Genomic DNA, 15,251 nt, shown 5'->3' with positions numbered 1-15,251 from the left:
CTGTGAACACTGGACCTGTCCTCCTGCATCTTCCCACCCCATCTCTCTAGTCTTCTAGGGAGTCAACATGCTATTCCTCCAGGGTTCCCCTTGGGGCCACTCCCATTCCTGTCACACAATGAAACCTGCCTTTGTCAAGGTCACAATGACCTTCAGCCTAGCCAGCAGGAAGGCTGGTCCTCTACCCTTCTTCCCATTATAGTGGCGTGTTCAGAATTTCCTCTGAGGACCCTGGAGAGGTCAGCCCGTCCTCGGCCTCACAGAGATCCAGACCTGCCTGTCTCAGGGTCTTGACCAGAAATGTGCTTGGGGTTGGACAATTCCTCTGCAGCCAGTATGACCTCGTGGTCTCTGAAACGCTAAGGCTGCTGGATGCCCCAAGGGAATCAGCATCCCACTGCAGCCCTCCTGGCATCAGGTCCTTAGCCAGGCCTCGCATTGGCCCTACACACCAGGCAGGGAACAGACTTTGTCTTCTTGTACCCCAATGTCCCCTTGATGTTGACTCAGCTCATGTCTCCAGCTCAAATCTTCGATACCCCTATCTCTAGGTCACAGCAGGCAGGGCCTACCTCCTGTCACAGACAGGACACTTATAAAGATACGTTGATAGCTCCATGACCAGCCATCAACCCCACCTGGACCCTGCCATCCTGAGGCCACTACCCACGAGACCTCTAGCCTTGAGTAAAGACAATGGCTTCCTCAACACTGGGCTTCTGGGTGTCCTTGAACCCCTGGTTCTGCCTGTGATGGCTACATGCTGTCGGGTGATGTGTCTTCTTCCTGTGGCCACTGGACGAGGACGGCATTTTATTCCTGCTCTCACTACCACACCTCAGTGGCAGCTGCTTTAGACATGCTACACTGGGCCCTAAAACCTCACTTCCTGGCAACAGCCCTAGGAATACTCTGTCTCTGTGCGCTCCCATGCACCACCCTGGGGCACTACTGACCTCCACTTTTGTCCCTAGACCAGGTACTGTAGCCTAGGGATGCTCGAAAATGTCATTGTGGTAGATAAGTGTCCTCCCACTGGGGAAGATTTAAACTGAGGAAGTGGCTTGAGGAAACCAGCCTTCCCTTGTTTACTCACAAGCCACACCCTATGCAGACTAGGCTTTTGATCCTGGGAATGTAGAGCCATTGACGATTTGAATTCAGTTCATCTGCTGCTGAACTGTACAAGGTTCTCAGGATGCCACTCACCTGCTGAGCCGTGCCCACCTCGGTCCTGGGTCAGGCTGGTGAGGCAGTTCTCAGGGCCACCAGCTACGCCGTCTCTCAAGCAGACGTCCCCACGGGGGACCAAGGGGCTGGAAGCAGTGTCTCCAGCTTCTCCACCCAGGCAGGCACAGGGAGTCTGCATGATGCCACAGGGGTGCGAGCTGCGGCTGCCAGCTAGACAGGCATCCAGCCAACGGCACAGCATCTGACAGGCAGCGTGGCTGGGGTTGCGATTGCCCACCACCAGGTACTCCACAGAGAAGTCGTCACCAGAGCCCTGGGGACCAAGGTCACCATCTTGGGGTGGCTGTTGGCGCTGCATCTGTAGGAACTGTTTGCTGGCCTGCAGGAAGGCTAGGGGTGCAGAGGGATCGCAGAGCCGCAGAACTTCGTCAAAGCTCTCCACACCCAGGTAGGTGCGCGTGGATTCCAAGAAAGAGTCGAACTGGTAGGTGCGAACTCGGCCAGGACCGCTGCAGGGTGCAGGTGCCTTGGCCACCTTCATGTAGAGCGTGTAACGACGAGGGTCCGGGTTGCGAAGGGTCCAAGAGCAGCGTGAGGCGTTGGCTGGAAACACAGCAGCCGCGGAGAAGTATCCGAAGAACTTGCCCTGCACCAATGTGGTGCACTGCTCTGTCCCAGGCCCTATGTCTGCCCCAGAGGCAGCACGTGCCCAGCGCCCCAGTAGCAATAGTAACAGCAGGAGTGGAGCAAGGATCCAGATGGGGCCCGGGGCAGCAGCCTGGCCCCTCATCCTAGCTCGCGGGGCCGCTGGGGTTCCGCGGGCTGGGCAGGCAAGTGCAGGCCAGGCCTTGACATGCCAGGGTCCGGCAGCAGGCAGGGCCGTCCAGGGCAGTGAGCCAGAGGCAGGGGCTGGGTGAAGGCAAGGTGGGGACAGGGCAGGGTTTCAGGAGACAGCGAGAGCAGCAATGACTCCTAAAGTCCAGGCTCCTGGTGCTTGCCTGTGGCTTCCAATGGTAGCTGAAAGAAAAATCATGGTCTCAGAGCTTAAAGAGGCAGAAACTTAGTAGGTCTAGTGAGGCATAGTAGTATGACACTTGCTATGTCTACTTACTCCTCTGTCTCCACCAGTGACCCAACCCAGGGGACCTCCTCCTCTCCTTTCCTGAGTAAGGAGGACAAACTATGCTCCCCAGGCCTTCATCACTATGCCTGGTTGATCATGGGCCCTGAATCTGCTTGCACTCTCTGGGCCTCTAGATGTAGGAGTCGGGCTGTTTCAGACCCTCTGTAGCATGCCTGGCTAGCCATGGGCCCTGCCTGGATCTGCTCACACCCTCTGGGCCCTCAGGAGTCAGAGCCTGACTCCCTCAGACCCTCTCTTGACCTTCACTTCCAGCTCAGTGGCCTTTCTCGTTCCTGAAAATCTGTCAATCATACAGGCACAGAAGCAGGTAGAAGAGGAGAGAAGTCACTATGGCATTCCCAGGGCTCCCAACAGACCGAATACCTTTCCATAAACCTGGACCGGGTACTAACTGCCATCAAAGGAGGTAGGATGCAGCCCTGGAGGGGAAGGGCTTCAGACATGGTGTTGCTATGACAGCACTCGCTACCTGTTTCCCATCCAAGGCTGTTCCTGCCCCATGCACTATGGCTGGGGACTCCCTTCCTCATTCTCCTACCTGCCTCTTGTGCCCTCACCTTATCTCTAGCTCTGTGTGGCTACACAGTTACCCCACGTTTCATGTTGAGGAAGCTGAGGCACAGAGGATATGTGGCTTCCTCAAGGTCATAGGAAGTGGGTAAGAAAGCACAACCCAAATCCTGGACTATTAGCAAGACCTTCCATCTGCAGGACTGTCGCCACCAGGTGACTCCTCATGCACCCGTCAGGGTACAAACTTGAGAGTTGGTCTGGGCTTAGCATGAAGCATGCCACCCAGCCCAGACCTGGTGTGTTAGAGACATCAGTTTCCCCACTGTCCCTCCACAGGTGAACCAATAGGGAAAGAAGGGAGGTCATTGCCAGGCTCCTCCTTCCTTGCCCTCTCAGCCTCTGGGTGCAGATCGTTGGCGAAGCTGACTCTGTGTGTGTAGCAACCTGCCCCACCCCAGGGACTCTCTGTGTCTGCAGCCTGGGCCCAACTGACCAGCAATTCAAGATCAGTACGCATTCCATCCTGGCGTCCTTCCTGGACAGCCTCCTGAGCAGGCAGCAGCCTCCAGGCTCAGCCCCAACCTGGATGGAGGTTTCTGAGGTGATGGAAGCCAAGGATGCTTGAAGCTGGACAGTCCTCACAGAGCCTCGGTTTGTGCCTCTATAGAATGGGCAGGATCCCAACTATCCCTCTGAAGGAGGGTCAAAGCATACATACACACACTCCAGCCCCATCATGGTCTTTAAAAAAATCCAACCCTGTATTGCTAACTTATAACCATGGCAACCTCATGCACCCGGGGAAACCCTCTCCATGTTTTCTATCTACTTCTGCCAGCTCTGAGGTAAACACCTTTAGGGGTTTAGGGGTGACCTTTGATGCGACCCCCACAGATCCTCCCTGAGGACCCTCCCCATTACGGAACCAGAGAAGCCATGGCCTGAGCCCCGGTCTGCCCTCCACTCTGTTGATGTTTCTGACACCAGTCCCTCAGCAGAGCCCCGCCCAGGGGTGTACACTCCCACTAGGAAAAGCAGAAGTCAGCGTCAGGCCCATGGTAATGTTGGTAAGGTCTGCAGGAAACATTTAGCCAAGCCTGGTACAACTGCCCGTGCACTCACAATTCCACCCCAGCCAGCCAACCTCACTCTGCCTCCCTCATGGTATCCAGAAAGCCCAGGCCATCTTGTGATGGCTGTGATGATCTCCAAATCCACTGCCTTTTTACCAAGGGGCCTACAGAGCTTGAAAGGACCACTGATTCCTGGGCTCTCTCCTTACAGGAGGGCATTGGCTCTGGAGCCCCCACTTTCAGATCTGAGGTCAGATACAATCACCACCCTCCCATTTGGAAAATAGGCATGGCCTGGAGTATATTCTGAGCTCCCAAACTACCCAGGCAGGGTGAGGGTATCAGTGGTGTCCACAGAGTCCAGGGACACTGGCCTCCAAGGGTCAGCTGGGTGAGAAACTCAGGCCATCTCCTCTGAGTTTCTGGAAGGACAGTGCATGGTACATATTGCTCTAGGCCAACATTCTGTTGCTCAGCAGAGAGCCTAAGGGATCCACTTCACAGACAGCCAATAAGCTCTACAGAGGGTCCTTGCCTTCCCCTTACTCGCCACCATCCCAGGACCCCAGGGACGCTAGCTGAGCATGGGCCCTTCCAGTGTCCCTGCTGGCCAGATCCTTGTCATTGGTCAACTCTTGTAAGATGGCCAACTACTCCTTGAGTACCGGCCAAGGACATAGGTTTCCCAGTGTCTGTTCCAGGGACAGGAGGTGGCCATGGAGGCCGGTGGCAGTGCAGCCACAGAGCTGTCCCTTAAATGAGCCACCAGACATCCAAGGGCTCACTTGCAGGCTGAGGACCAAAAGAGGGTACAGAGGAGGCAGAAAGCAGGGCCTAGAGCCAAAGATAGTTATGGTAGGGGAACGTTTCTAGACTGGTTATTAAGGATGTAGGAGGTCACAGTGAGAGAGGTGGAAAAGGGCGCAGGTGAGAGCAATGACCTCTCAGGTACCCTTTCCCTTGGACAACTCCAAAGCCTTCAAGAACCCCACCTACCGAGTCCTCAAACTCCTATAGGGGGGGAAGGGGCCACCAAGGAAGGGAGGTGCTGAGGCTCCTGCCCCTTCCAGAGGCATCTTCTGAAGCAGTGGTTTTCAACCTTCCCAATGCTGCAACCCTTTAGTACAGTTCCTCAGGTTGTGGCGACCCCTAGCCATAAAATGACTTCATAATTTTGCTACCGTTTGGGTTGTAGTGTAAATATCTGATGTGCAGGATATCTGATATGCAACCCTCAAAGGGGTCACCACCCACAGGTTGAGCAGTGTTGCTCCAGAGCATCTCAGACCAGAGCTAGCTTCACTCTCAGCCTTAGAAAGGTCACAGCTGGCCCAAGGGCATCACAGCCAACACAAGAGAGAGCCATAGCAGGGCCTGCCTGTGCTCTGTTGCTAGGTAGGTATAGGAAGGAGTCTGCATGTAGCACACTGGGACCCTGCCTACACGCCAGTCTGTCCTTTCCCCAGTGATCCTTCAGCAAAGGCCTCTACATCTGCCTGGCTCCTCCCACAAGTCCTCTCTGATCCCTCTCGGCCAAAGCAAGTCCTCTAGTAGAGAACTCTGCATGGTACTCAACAGAGATTGGCTCCCTCTTAGCAGAGGCTAGGCCAAGCTCAACCTAAGGCTGTCAACCCAAGGCTGGCATCTTCGAGGGCAAAGCCCAAATGGGGTTCTGAGAGTAAGTTTTAGTTCAGGCCTCGTCTGATCTTCACTAGAGTCTTCTGTGGTTTCAGGGGACACAGTGTTGACGGTGGTGGCGGGGCTGGGGGCTTTCTCAGTAGGGACAGAGGGTCACAGGCAATGGATGACATCTGAGGAATGGGGAAGTGAGGGCAGCTGGTGGCCCTCACTGAAACGGGGAAGTGGAGCAGTCGTGTGTCCTTTGTGTGACTGCATTTACATGTGTCTGTGCAAGCCCTGTTTATATGCATGTATGCATGTATATAAGCATGAGCAAGGCGTGTGTTATGCAGTGTGCTGGGGAACCCAGACTCAGAAGTACACCCACTGGGCTATCCAGAGGGAGCTGAGTCAGTCAGGAACGTTGGATTCACCTGGGCAGCAAGTTTCAGAAAACCTTGGTGACCAGGAGCTAGGCTAAGAGGACAGCTGAGTCCTACAGGAAGAGGGCCTGCAGCCACCTAGCATGCACACAGATCCTCCTCTGCCCTATGTAGCCCGTGTCCCTTTCCTCTGCCACAGCTAGTACATAGGCTGTTCCTTGAGAGGGTGCCTGGGTTCCCCAGGGCTGCACCAGGCTCCCTAAGTTCCACACCTCCTAAGGCCATGCTTACTTCCCTGGTGAATGCATGGTGGTCCTTGCAGGAGCTCAACAGCCTCATTATCCAGAAATATTCCCAGCATTCATCAGGAACCCTGAAAGGAGCTGTACCCTGGCCTGTCATGGGTACCCCACATAATTTTAGAGCCTATAAGCTCTAAGACAGGCTAGAGATGGTTTGTGTCTCCTATCCCAATTGTTGAGGGATCCTCAGGCTACATGTTCCTGACTTAATATAAGGCTAGCACTGGCTCTCTGGGAAAAGGAGAGACTACCTTGGCCTCCCAAACCAAAGGCCACATAGCTGGTAAAGATTACCTATCTCCAGGTCTGAGTAACACTGGCCAGTATATATGCCTTCTACTCACTCTGGTTCCCAGAAAAGAAGTGTTCAATTTGTACCAGATCTTCCACAGACCCCTCTTTCTCCCAACTTTTCTCAAGGGCCAATTGTTCTACTTCCAGGAAGCTCTCCCTTCTGTCTAGCCATCTAGCTCTGTAGAGAAGGCTGGCTACAGGACAAGACATCTTCTACAGCCCCCAGAGGAGCCTCAATGGGGAGGTCCTACTAATAGAATTCATAGGTGCCCCAGCAGGTGGAGTGAACAGCAGGAATCAGGAAAGGAGAAAGGGGAAGTAGTGACTTGGCTCCCTGAGCGCCACCTGCAGGCAAAAATAAGCATAGCACCTTATAACCCTAGATTCAAGTCTTTGGGGGTGAGGCGTGGCCAACTGCCTTAGGCTATATCCAAAGAGCAAATTCCCACCTTGATCCACCCCAGCCTAGGAAGCAACCAGTCCAGAGCAAACAACAACAACAACAACAACAACAACAACACACACACACACACACACACACACACACACACACACACACACACACACACACACACACAGAGCAATCAGGCCCAGTAACTTGGTGTCCACATCATGTTCGAGGGGTATGGATAGGATGCTGTCAGACATCCTTCTCTAGCCTCAGTGTGTCCATCTCTTCTCAACGCCCTGCGCTAGCCCATATCAACAGATCAAACAGGGGCCCGGGCCTGGTGTTCCCTCCCTGCCCCAGGCTGCCAATGGCATCCTAGACACCAGCCACAAAAGCCACTCTGTAATCCCGCTGCATCCAAACAGTGCCCGCCTGTGTACTAGATGAGGCTGCAATGGGGGAGGGGCAGGCGCCCTGGGCACTGAGAACTGCCCAGGAGACGGGGGAGGGCCGGGGGTGTCCTTCTTGCTCACAATGCTTTCTCTACCCCCCGCTCCAATGGGCCTCCCAAGCCTCAGTCACCAGTTGCAGAGGTGGCCCCACCACCTGCCTATGGGGCCCTAGTGGAGCCTCTGATGTAGGCTCAAGGCAACCTGTGTGAAGCCCTCAGGACACAGGGTCAAAGGGAGCCAAGAATCTGTGAAAGGCCTTCCAGGAGGTAAAAAAAACACGCATGGCTCGTTCCCCAGCCATGGCCTCAGGCTGCCTGGTGCAGCCTGGTGCAAGCAAGGCCCCTTGAAGCTCCACCCATGGCAGAGAGGTGGGGTGGTCCATGCCTCAGTCCCACAAGATACATGGGACAGAAGACCCTGAGATAGAAGTAGGAGCCACTCAGGGGATGGGGCTGGAAACTATGCTAAACTTCCGGGAGGAACGGTCAGATAGAACATGGGGCTACCCTGGCAGTATCTAGGGGTGCTCTGCCTGTGTCCAGCTCTTTTCTAGACCACTGCACAATCTGCCTTGGCTTAGACCACCCAGAGAGGGCAGCACAACAGAAGCCTCCACCACAGGGAAGTCGAGCATTAGCTCCAGGTCCTTTGAGAAGAAAAAGGCTGTTATCCTTACTATTCTACCCCACTGCCCCTTGCCCCTTGACCCCTGTGTTATTGCCCTCCTTCCTGTGTAGTAGCCATCACCCAACCCACCTGGCACTAAAGGCCTGTGCCTTTCCTGATGCTCAGGCCTAAGAAACCCAGGGCAGGTCTGAGGCTATGGTGGACCAGCAGGGATCCTCCTGGTAGAGCCAGGTAGAAGAAAAGGGGGAAGGATGTTCCTGAGCCAGGGCCTCTGGCAAGTCTCTTAAGCGGCCACTCCTCTACAGCTACAACAGGACTCACCTTAAGCTGGTGTTCAGATGGGGATGTAACGGGAGGCTATGGTCTGGAGAGCAGGCCCCACCCTAGCCGCTACCAAGGGCAACTAGGAGCATCTTGCTTGGGAGGTCGGGGCTGAGGAAGGCAGGGCATGTTCTGCATGTGGGCAGTTAAGCACTGAGGAGCTAGGATGTGTATGCCTATGCTGACCACTTTTGTGGAGCTGACTTTCGGTTGGGACGTTGAATTGAAGGACATGTGGAGTGACAGAAAGATAGAAGAAAGACCCTAAGGTATGGCCTTGGAATTCCCCAGGTCAGGTGAGGGCAGCCCAGACTCTTGCAGCTGACCTTGACAAGCTCAGATGTGGGGAGACTGAGGGAAGGGCACAAAGATCCAGGGCTAACCTCTGCCATCTATGCTCAGACTTTTTTTTTCATGCCCCTGAATCCGTAGTAGACCAGAAGTCACTGAACGGAAACCTAGGCATACTTGTTGGCAGTGCGACTCTAGACAAGCGACTGTTCTGCCATGGCAGGTGGATGGGGGGTTGGTCAAAGGGAGATTGCTAGAGAGCCAGCATACGGAGTGCCCAAAGTAGGAGTGCTTCCACTAGGCGTGGTGCACGGGCTCTGGGAATTCATTAGGAGTTTCAAAATCTGAGTGAAAACGAATATGGCTTCCATGCTGGGGAGATGGTGCTCTGAGCCTGTGCCTGTCTGTCTCCCACATGCTCCTGATGCCCAGTCTGAGACTCAACCCCCATGCAGCCCAGGTTAGCATGCTGATGGCTCTGGCAGCATCATCCTGTGACCGTAACACACCGGACCTCAGAGTACACAACCTTGCCCGGCATGCCACAGGCTTGTGCACACCTGTGTTCCTGGCACCTGCCCAGTGGTCAGTCTCTCAGGTACCATGTTTGCACATTCGGACTTACCTACAAGGCTGTGTGCCTACCATACCGCACACTCACGGTACCACACTGTACACTGCACATATAACACTCGCACACTGTCTACACAAATACACATTCATACATCCTCACATATACTGTAGGTGCACCCTCACACTCAGAAGTGTGTGAGTCATACCCTACCTGCACACACACACACACACACACACACACACACACACACTAATGCATAGGCAGTCATTTTTTTTTTTCCGGAGCTGGGGACCGAACCCAGGGCCTTGCGCTTCCTAGGCAAGCGCTCTACCACTGAGCTAAATCCCCAACCCAGCAGTCACTTTTTTGAAGAACAGCCTTCAGCTGCTGATCTTCTGAAGCCTTCCAGGGACAAGTGACATGCTACCTCTGCCAGGTGGATTCTGAGAGGCAGGGTTGGGCCATACAAAGAGCCCAGGCAGAAGACGGCTTCAAGGAAGAGACAGCAGTTACAGGCCCTACAGTAGCAAGGATGGGGGTGGGGAAGGTGTGGGGGTGGGAGCACAGCACTCTTGACCATAGACCTCCTGGGAGTGGGAAGATAGGTGGGAGACAAGTTGGGGGCCTTGAACAGTTCTGAAGAAGGAGATTGAGGGGTGATGGTATGGACAAAGATGGGCACTTGTGCATGGGCATGAGATGGTAGGACTGATGTGTGGAGCGAGAAGAACCTCAGAGACCAATATGATGTCAGCTGATGTTGGTGTGGAGGGAGGGAAGGGTGCAGCGGGCGAGTATGCATATGGACTGTAGAGTGGAAATCGCCACAGCCTGACTGGCAGAGGGTGCAGGAGGCCAGAGGCATGCTCTTCCTCAGACTGCATAATCTTGGAGCAAGTAACATGGACCTTCCCAACTACCAGTACATCCCCTGAAGCACATTCCCATACCTCATCATGTACATATGTGGACACACATGGATACATGTGAAATGTGTTCCATTTGCTGTGTGCTTACACTGACGTGAGTCCCAAAGAGCCCACAGTAGGTACAGGGTTTGGGCAGGGGTATGTGAGCACTTTGTGTGTCTCTCTGTGGGATGTTTGTATGTCTGTTGCACAATGGCACATGGGCTACCTTGGGTCATATTAACCTGGGTACTTTCCTGTGTGACAAATTTACCTATACCTTCTGTGGCACGAAGCCAGGGGTATGGCAGCCCCATGCAACAGTGCATACATTTTGTCTCCTGATTGGTGTCCCTGAGGCCTACTACCCTAAGGGGTATCTACTACCTCTTTGGTAAGCCTGTCAGCCCAAGTGATACCTCCTAGCTTCCAGAGAACAAGCCAGAGCCCTTAGGGTTCCTGGGTTCTGTCTGCCCCTCACCTCCCTGTCCAGTTTCTGACTGGTCCTGACACCTGCATTCATTCTCCCAGGCCTTTGGAAAGCTTTCCCCATCTTAATCATTTCTGTTCTTATTACTGCCTTACTCCTGTTTCGAGGCCCTTTAGTCTTGGTCCTCCTGGCTACACCACTGGGCTACCTCAGCCCCTGGGAGATTGTCAGGCCCCTGTACCCTAATATATTCCCATTAACCCAAGTATTTGGGGGGTCTGTGGGGTGAGGAGGCTTTGCCTAACCTTTTATACTTTCAGCATATTTGTAAAATGGGCACGCCCACCCCCCGTGTTTGCTGTGCAAAATTTCATTTGTGTGTATGTGGGTTGTGCACAGGATCCTTAAAGCTCCGTGTTTCCCCGATTTCACAGGTCTATGCTGTGGTGCAGCTGCGCCCCAGGCAGCACAAGGGCCATGTGAGTGAACTTTCAGGCATGTTTCCAGAACCGTTCAGGTTGTAGAACCCTTCAGGTTCACAGAATCCTCCCCTTACTTAGGAAGGGGAGGGTGCTAGAGTCTTTTCCATCCATTGGTCGTACATGCATACATGTGGAAGGGTGCACGCATGCACACATGTGCTTGGAGCCTGCAGACTGTTCCATAAGCACGTGCATCCATTGGCACGTATGTACACGTGCCCACAAACACACAGTCACGCTTGTACGTTGCACACCTAGGCAAGGAGAGTTTGGGAGAGGGTGATGCAGGCTCAGTCTGAGACACCGGATGCGTCACTGACTCTGGCAGCAGGAGCCAAGGGACAAGAGAGGGCGGCTAGGGGGTGCCCAAGATGGGGCCTGGAGCGCGGGTCCGCAGCAGAGGAGACGGAAGGGGCGGGCAGGGCCGGCGCGGCACGGCGCGGCGCGGCGCAGCGCAGCTCGGGCGCCCTCTCTTGGTCGTCCGCAGCAGCGCGCCGGGGCCCTCCCGCCCTCCACCACCGCAGCCCGGCGCCGGTCGCTTGGGCCTGGAGCCCGCGGCATCCCCTGGGGACTGACTCCGCGTCCCCAGACCCGCTCCGGGAGGCAGAACTGGGCCAGGCGGGCAGCCAGGAGACCAGGGCGCCATGGGAAGCTGCCCAGGCCCCTGCCGCTCGCCGGGCCCTGCCTGGGGCCCGCTACTCCCTGGCCTAACCGCTGTGTCCGCAGGCGCAGAGCCGCCTCGGAACCCAGCCGGCCTGGACGCTGCAGACCCAGCACATTGCGGACCCAGAACGTCGGATCTCCAGATGGGCGCGAGGGGTCGGGGCTGCAAACGTTCCAAGAACCTAAAGCGCATTCCCATTTCGCGGTCTCAGCTACTGAGGCCCAAGAGCCTATGAGCAAAGGAAGGGTCTCGGAGGGCTCAGCAACTTGGCGGCGGCCCCTCCAGGGCTCAAGGTCCATAGGAGTGCGGTATGAAGCCGAAGGCGACAAAATCGCCTCCTCTACGCCCCCGCGCGGGATCGAGGCAGGGACAAGCGTCCTTCTCTCCGATCCGAAGCAGCAAACTCCCTGGTCGCGCTCCCAGTGCATCGCCGGTCCGCGGGCCCTGGCACATCCCTTGGCCTTGGGGCTTTGCTACGGCCTCAAGGGCTAAGGAGCTACCCCGCCGGTTTCCAGTCCCCTGGTTGAGAAGCAACAAGTCTGAAGGCAGTGCCGAACAGCTGTGATCAAGGGGAGAGGGAGGGCGTAGGGCCCCGTGCGGGGAGCTAGGCGCTCCGGGATCTCCGAACTCGCGCCATGTCCACCTCTCGAGACCGGGAGCCGGCAAGCAGGCTCTCGGGACTGACTCGGCGCGCAACCCACACCCCCTTCCAAGGCCCAAAATCTGCGCGCGCGGGGACGCGCCCAGGAGCCCCTGCCCCCTCCTTCGCTTGCTTGACCTTGCTTGGGTACTCAAAACTAGACCCTAAGGCACCCCGGCGGCGTCCGAGAGCAGAGTTTTGAGGCCACCCGCGGTTGAGAAAGGAGCAGCTACCTCCTCGACCTCCCTTGCTGCTGCGGCTGCTGCAAGGGTCTCAGAGAAATGGAAGGCTTGAAGGTTCTGGGAGATGTTAAATTCGCTTTCTCCGATCCTAAATACGGGATATTGCCTCTCAGATAAAGAAAAAGGACCCCAGCCTCTCTCCCCACGCCTCAGCCTGCTGTTTTGTGTCCCTGCAGTAGCTCCCACGAGGGGCGTGTGTTTATGGCTACAGAACATAGAGGGTCTCCTTGGGCCCCCAGGGTGCAGACGCGCAGACCTCCCAACCCCCTCCCCAACACGTATGCGGAGCGGCTCCTCTGGGGCGGGAGTGCGCGCCCCGTGCCCACCCACGCGCTTTCATGCCTTTCAACTCCCTCCGAGTTGCCGCTAAGGAATCTGCGCCCCAGACCCAGGGGAGAGGAATGTAATGGGGACTTCAGGGAGGGAAGGGGTGCAGGAGGAGTGGATTAGGGTTGGGCTAGTCTTAGCCCAGTCCGCGCGCTCCGAGAAACTTGGAAGCCCAAAATAAAAGTGGAAAGGGTAAGGGTGCCCAACAGGCCACAGAGGGTGCCAGGCTGGTGCAGCCCTCTGTGTTGCCTGGGAGTGACCAAGCAGGAGCCACCGCGGCCAGGCGGAGGGACCCAAGCACAGAGCCGCAGCCTCCGACCAACCCTCAAGCCACCTAGCTTCGCTGCGATTCTCCATTCAGCCGCCCACCTCCCTGGGGCCCGGGATAATTTCTGTTCTGCTTAGGCTGCTCAGAGGACCAGAGCAAAGGGCTCCCAGCCGGATCCCGAGCCCTCAGAATTTCAGGAGGGGGCGGGGGCCATGCTCATTCCTAGAGGCAGCAGCACGCAGCTCCGAAAGAGCGCAGCGGCGGAGGCTGGTGGCCTCTGCCCACTGGAGAAACGTAACCGGGAGTGCTCGGTGCCCAGCCCCGCTGCTTCGGTCAGAGAGGGCAGCGGGCCGACCTAAAGTTCAGGGCAGCCTATCTGCGCCGCCTGTCCAACCGAACAGAAAAGAACACCGGGAAGGAACGAGCTAGGGCGTATGCGCGTGTCAGTTGTGATGGTGGGGGCGCGAGGACAGCCCTTTTTCCGAATTTGGAGATAAGCCTCTGGGGGTCTCCTCTGCCATTGTCGGGTCTGTAGGTGAGAGCTGTGACGGGAAGTCTGGGGGCTTTTCTGCCCGCCTCCAGCTCTGTGCTGGGGGTGGGGGTGAGATGCAGCGGGGCCCTATAATCTATGTAACGGGCTCTGGGTAAGATCAGGGAATGGGAGACACATTGGGTTGTCTCTTGCGAGTCTCCTTGGGCCGGCATAGGGAGCCAGGTGGGGCTCCCTCAGACCCCTGCTAGCATCTCTGTGGAGCACCACGGGAACGCCTTCCCCAGCGCGCCCAGGGTCTGTGGGGGTGATAGAGCAGAGGGTCCTTCTGCTCAGCCTGCCAGGTTGGCCCGGCTCTGCCTGGTAAGGATGAGGGGGAGGTGAGGAGCACCAAGAAGCCTCTCCCACGTCCAGGGCGCCCCCTCCTCAGCCCGCCCAATGCGGGAGCGCAGGGACCTGCCAGATTCCATTGCCTCCGGTGGAAGAGGAAGGGGGCTGGGGGAATGGGGCTGGGGGGTGGGGGTGCGGCTGTTCAAACTCCCGAGCTCCAAGCCTAATCCTGAGAGCTGCGAAGCCCCAAACGGCGAAGTTGGGAAGTCCGGGAGGCCACCCCTCCTCCGACCCCCTCCTAGAGCGAGACGCCCCCTTTCGCCGCGCCCCCACCCCCTCCGGAGCCTCTCTTACCTTCCCCAGCAGCAGAGGCCCCACGGGCGAGCAAGGACTTGATCCAGCGACTTGCAAAGCCCCCGGAGCGCACCGCGTCGCCAGCGGCCGAGCCGCGCGCCGGATCCGAGCTGGGGCTACTGTCGCTGCCGCCCCCGACTCTCTTTGGGCCCCGCCGAGACGTTCCCAAGAGCGCACCCGCGGGCGCTCTCAGGCTCCTCCCCACCCCCTGCCTGGCGGAGCCCCCGGGCGCCAGAGGGGTCCAGATGCCCTGGCTGCGGGTTGTGCTAGGCGCGCGGGCCCGGAGTCGGGCCAGGACGCGGCGCGGACGCTTGTGCCGCCGGCTCGCCCGCTCAGCTCGCTCTGCCGGGGCCGCCGCCAACGCCGCGCCCGCCGCCGCCGCCGCCACCACCGCCTGCGCCCGCCGCTCCCTCTCCGGCCGCGCCGCCGCTCCGGTCCTCTCGCCTGCCCGGCTCTTCTCGCCTTTTTTCCCTTCCTGAGGGGGGGGAGCGGAGCGGAGCCGGGGGCGGGCGGCGCAGGCAGAAGGAGGAGGAGGCCGAGGACGCGGAGAAGGAGGAGGAGAGAGGCAAGCTGCTCCCCCGCCCGGCTGCCGGCGCTCCCCAATCTCTCGCTCTCTGAAACTGGATCCCGAATCGGGAGCCAGAGACTGCATTACGGATTACATCAGGCTTTATAGAGCTTCCAGATCACACATTAGAGGGGGAGCGCGAGCGGGGGGCGGGCTGGGGGGGAGGGGAGCGGGATCACGGAGAAGGGGTGCGACGCTCAGGCGCGCGCACCTAAGACAGCCGACTCCTGCCCCACGCAGCAGGAAAGCCAAGAGTTGGGACTGTGCTCTCCTCCCGGAGCAGGGGAGTGGCTGCATCTGGGTGACAAGTGGTGGACCAACAAACAAATGGATGGAGAAGAGGAGTTAAGGGCTGTGCACAGACCTGTAGGT

General features: G+C 57.3%; 1 protein-coding gene across 1 annotated transcript in view; it reads right to left on the bottom strand.

Moving 5' to 3' along the window:
• Adgrb1 (adhesion G protein-coupled receptor B1) overlaps positions 1-14,642 on the bottom strand; it is a 71,568-nt gene extending 56,926 nt beyond the window's left edge. Inside the window, 2 exon segments of the mRNA XM_032916582.1 lie at positions 1,210-2,208; positions 14,312-14,642. Of these exon segments, the coding sequence (XP_032772473.1) occupies positions 1,210-1,981 (772 nt within the window). The 5' untranslated portion in view covers positions 1,982-2,208; positions 14,312-14,642.
• Positions 14,643-15,251: the final 609 nt, after the last annotated feature.

The sequence above is a fragment of the Rattus rattus genome, chromosome 1, assembly GCF_011064425.1.
Source record: "Rattus rattus isolate New Zealand chromosome 1, Rrattus_CSIRO_v1, whole genome shotgun sequence".
NCBI lineage: Eukaryota > Metazoa > Chordata > Mammalia > Rodentia > Muridae > Rattus > Rattus rattus.
The sequence above is the reverse complement of the archived record's forward strand: the minus strand, read 5'-3'. Positions and strand labels throughout refer to the sequence as shown.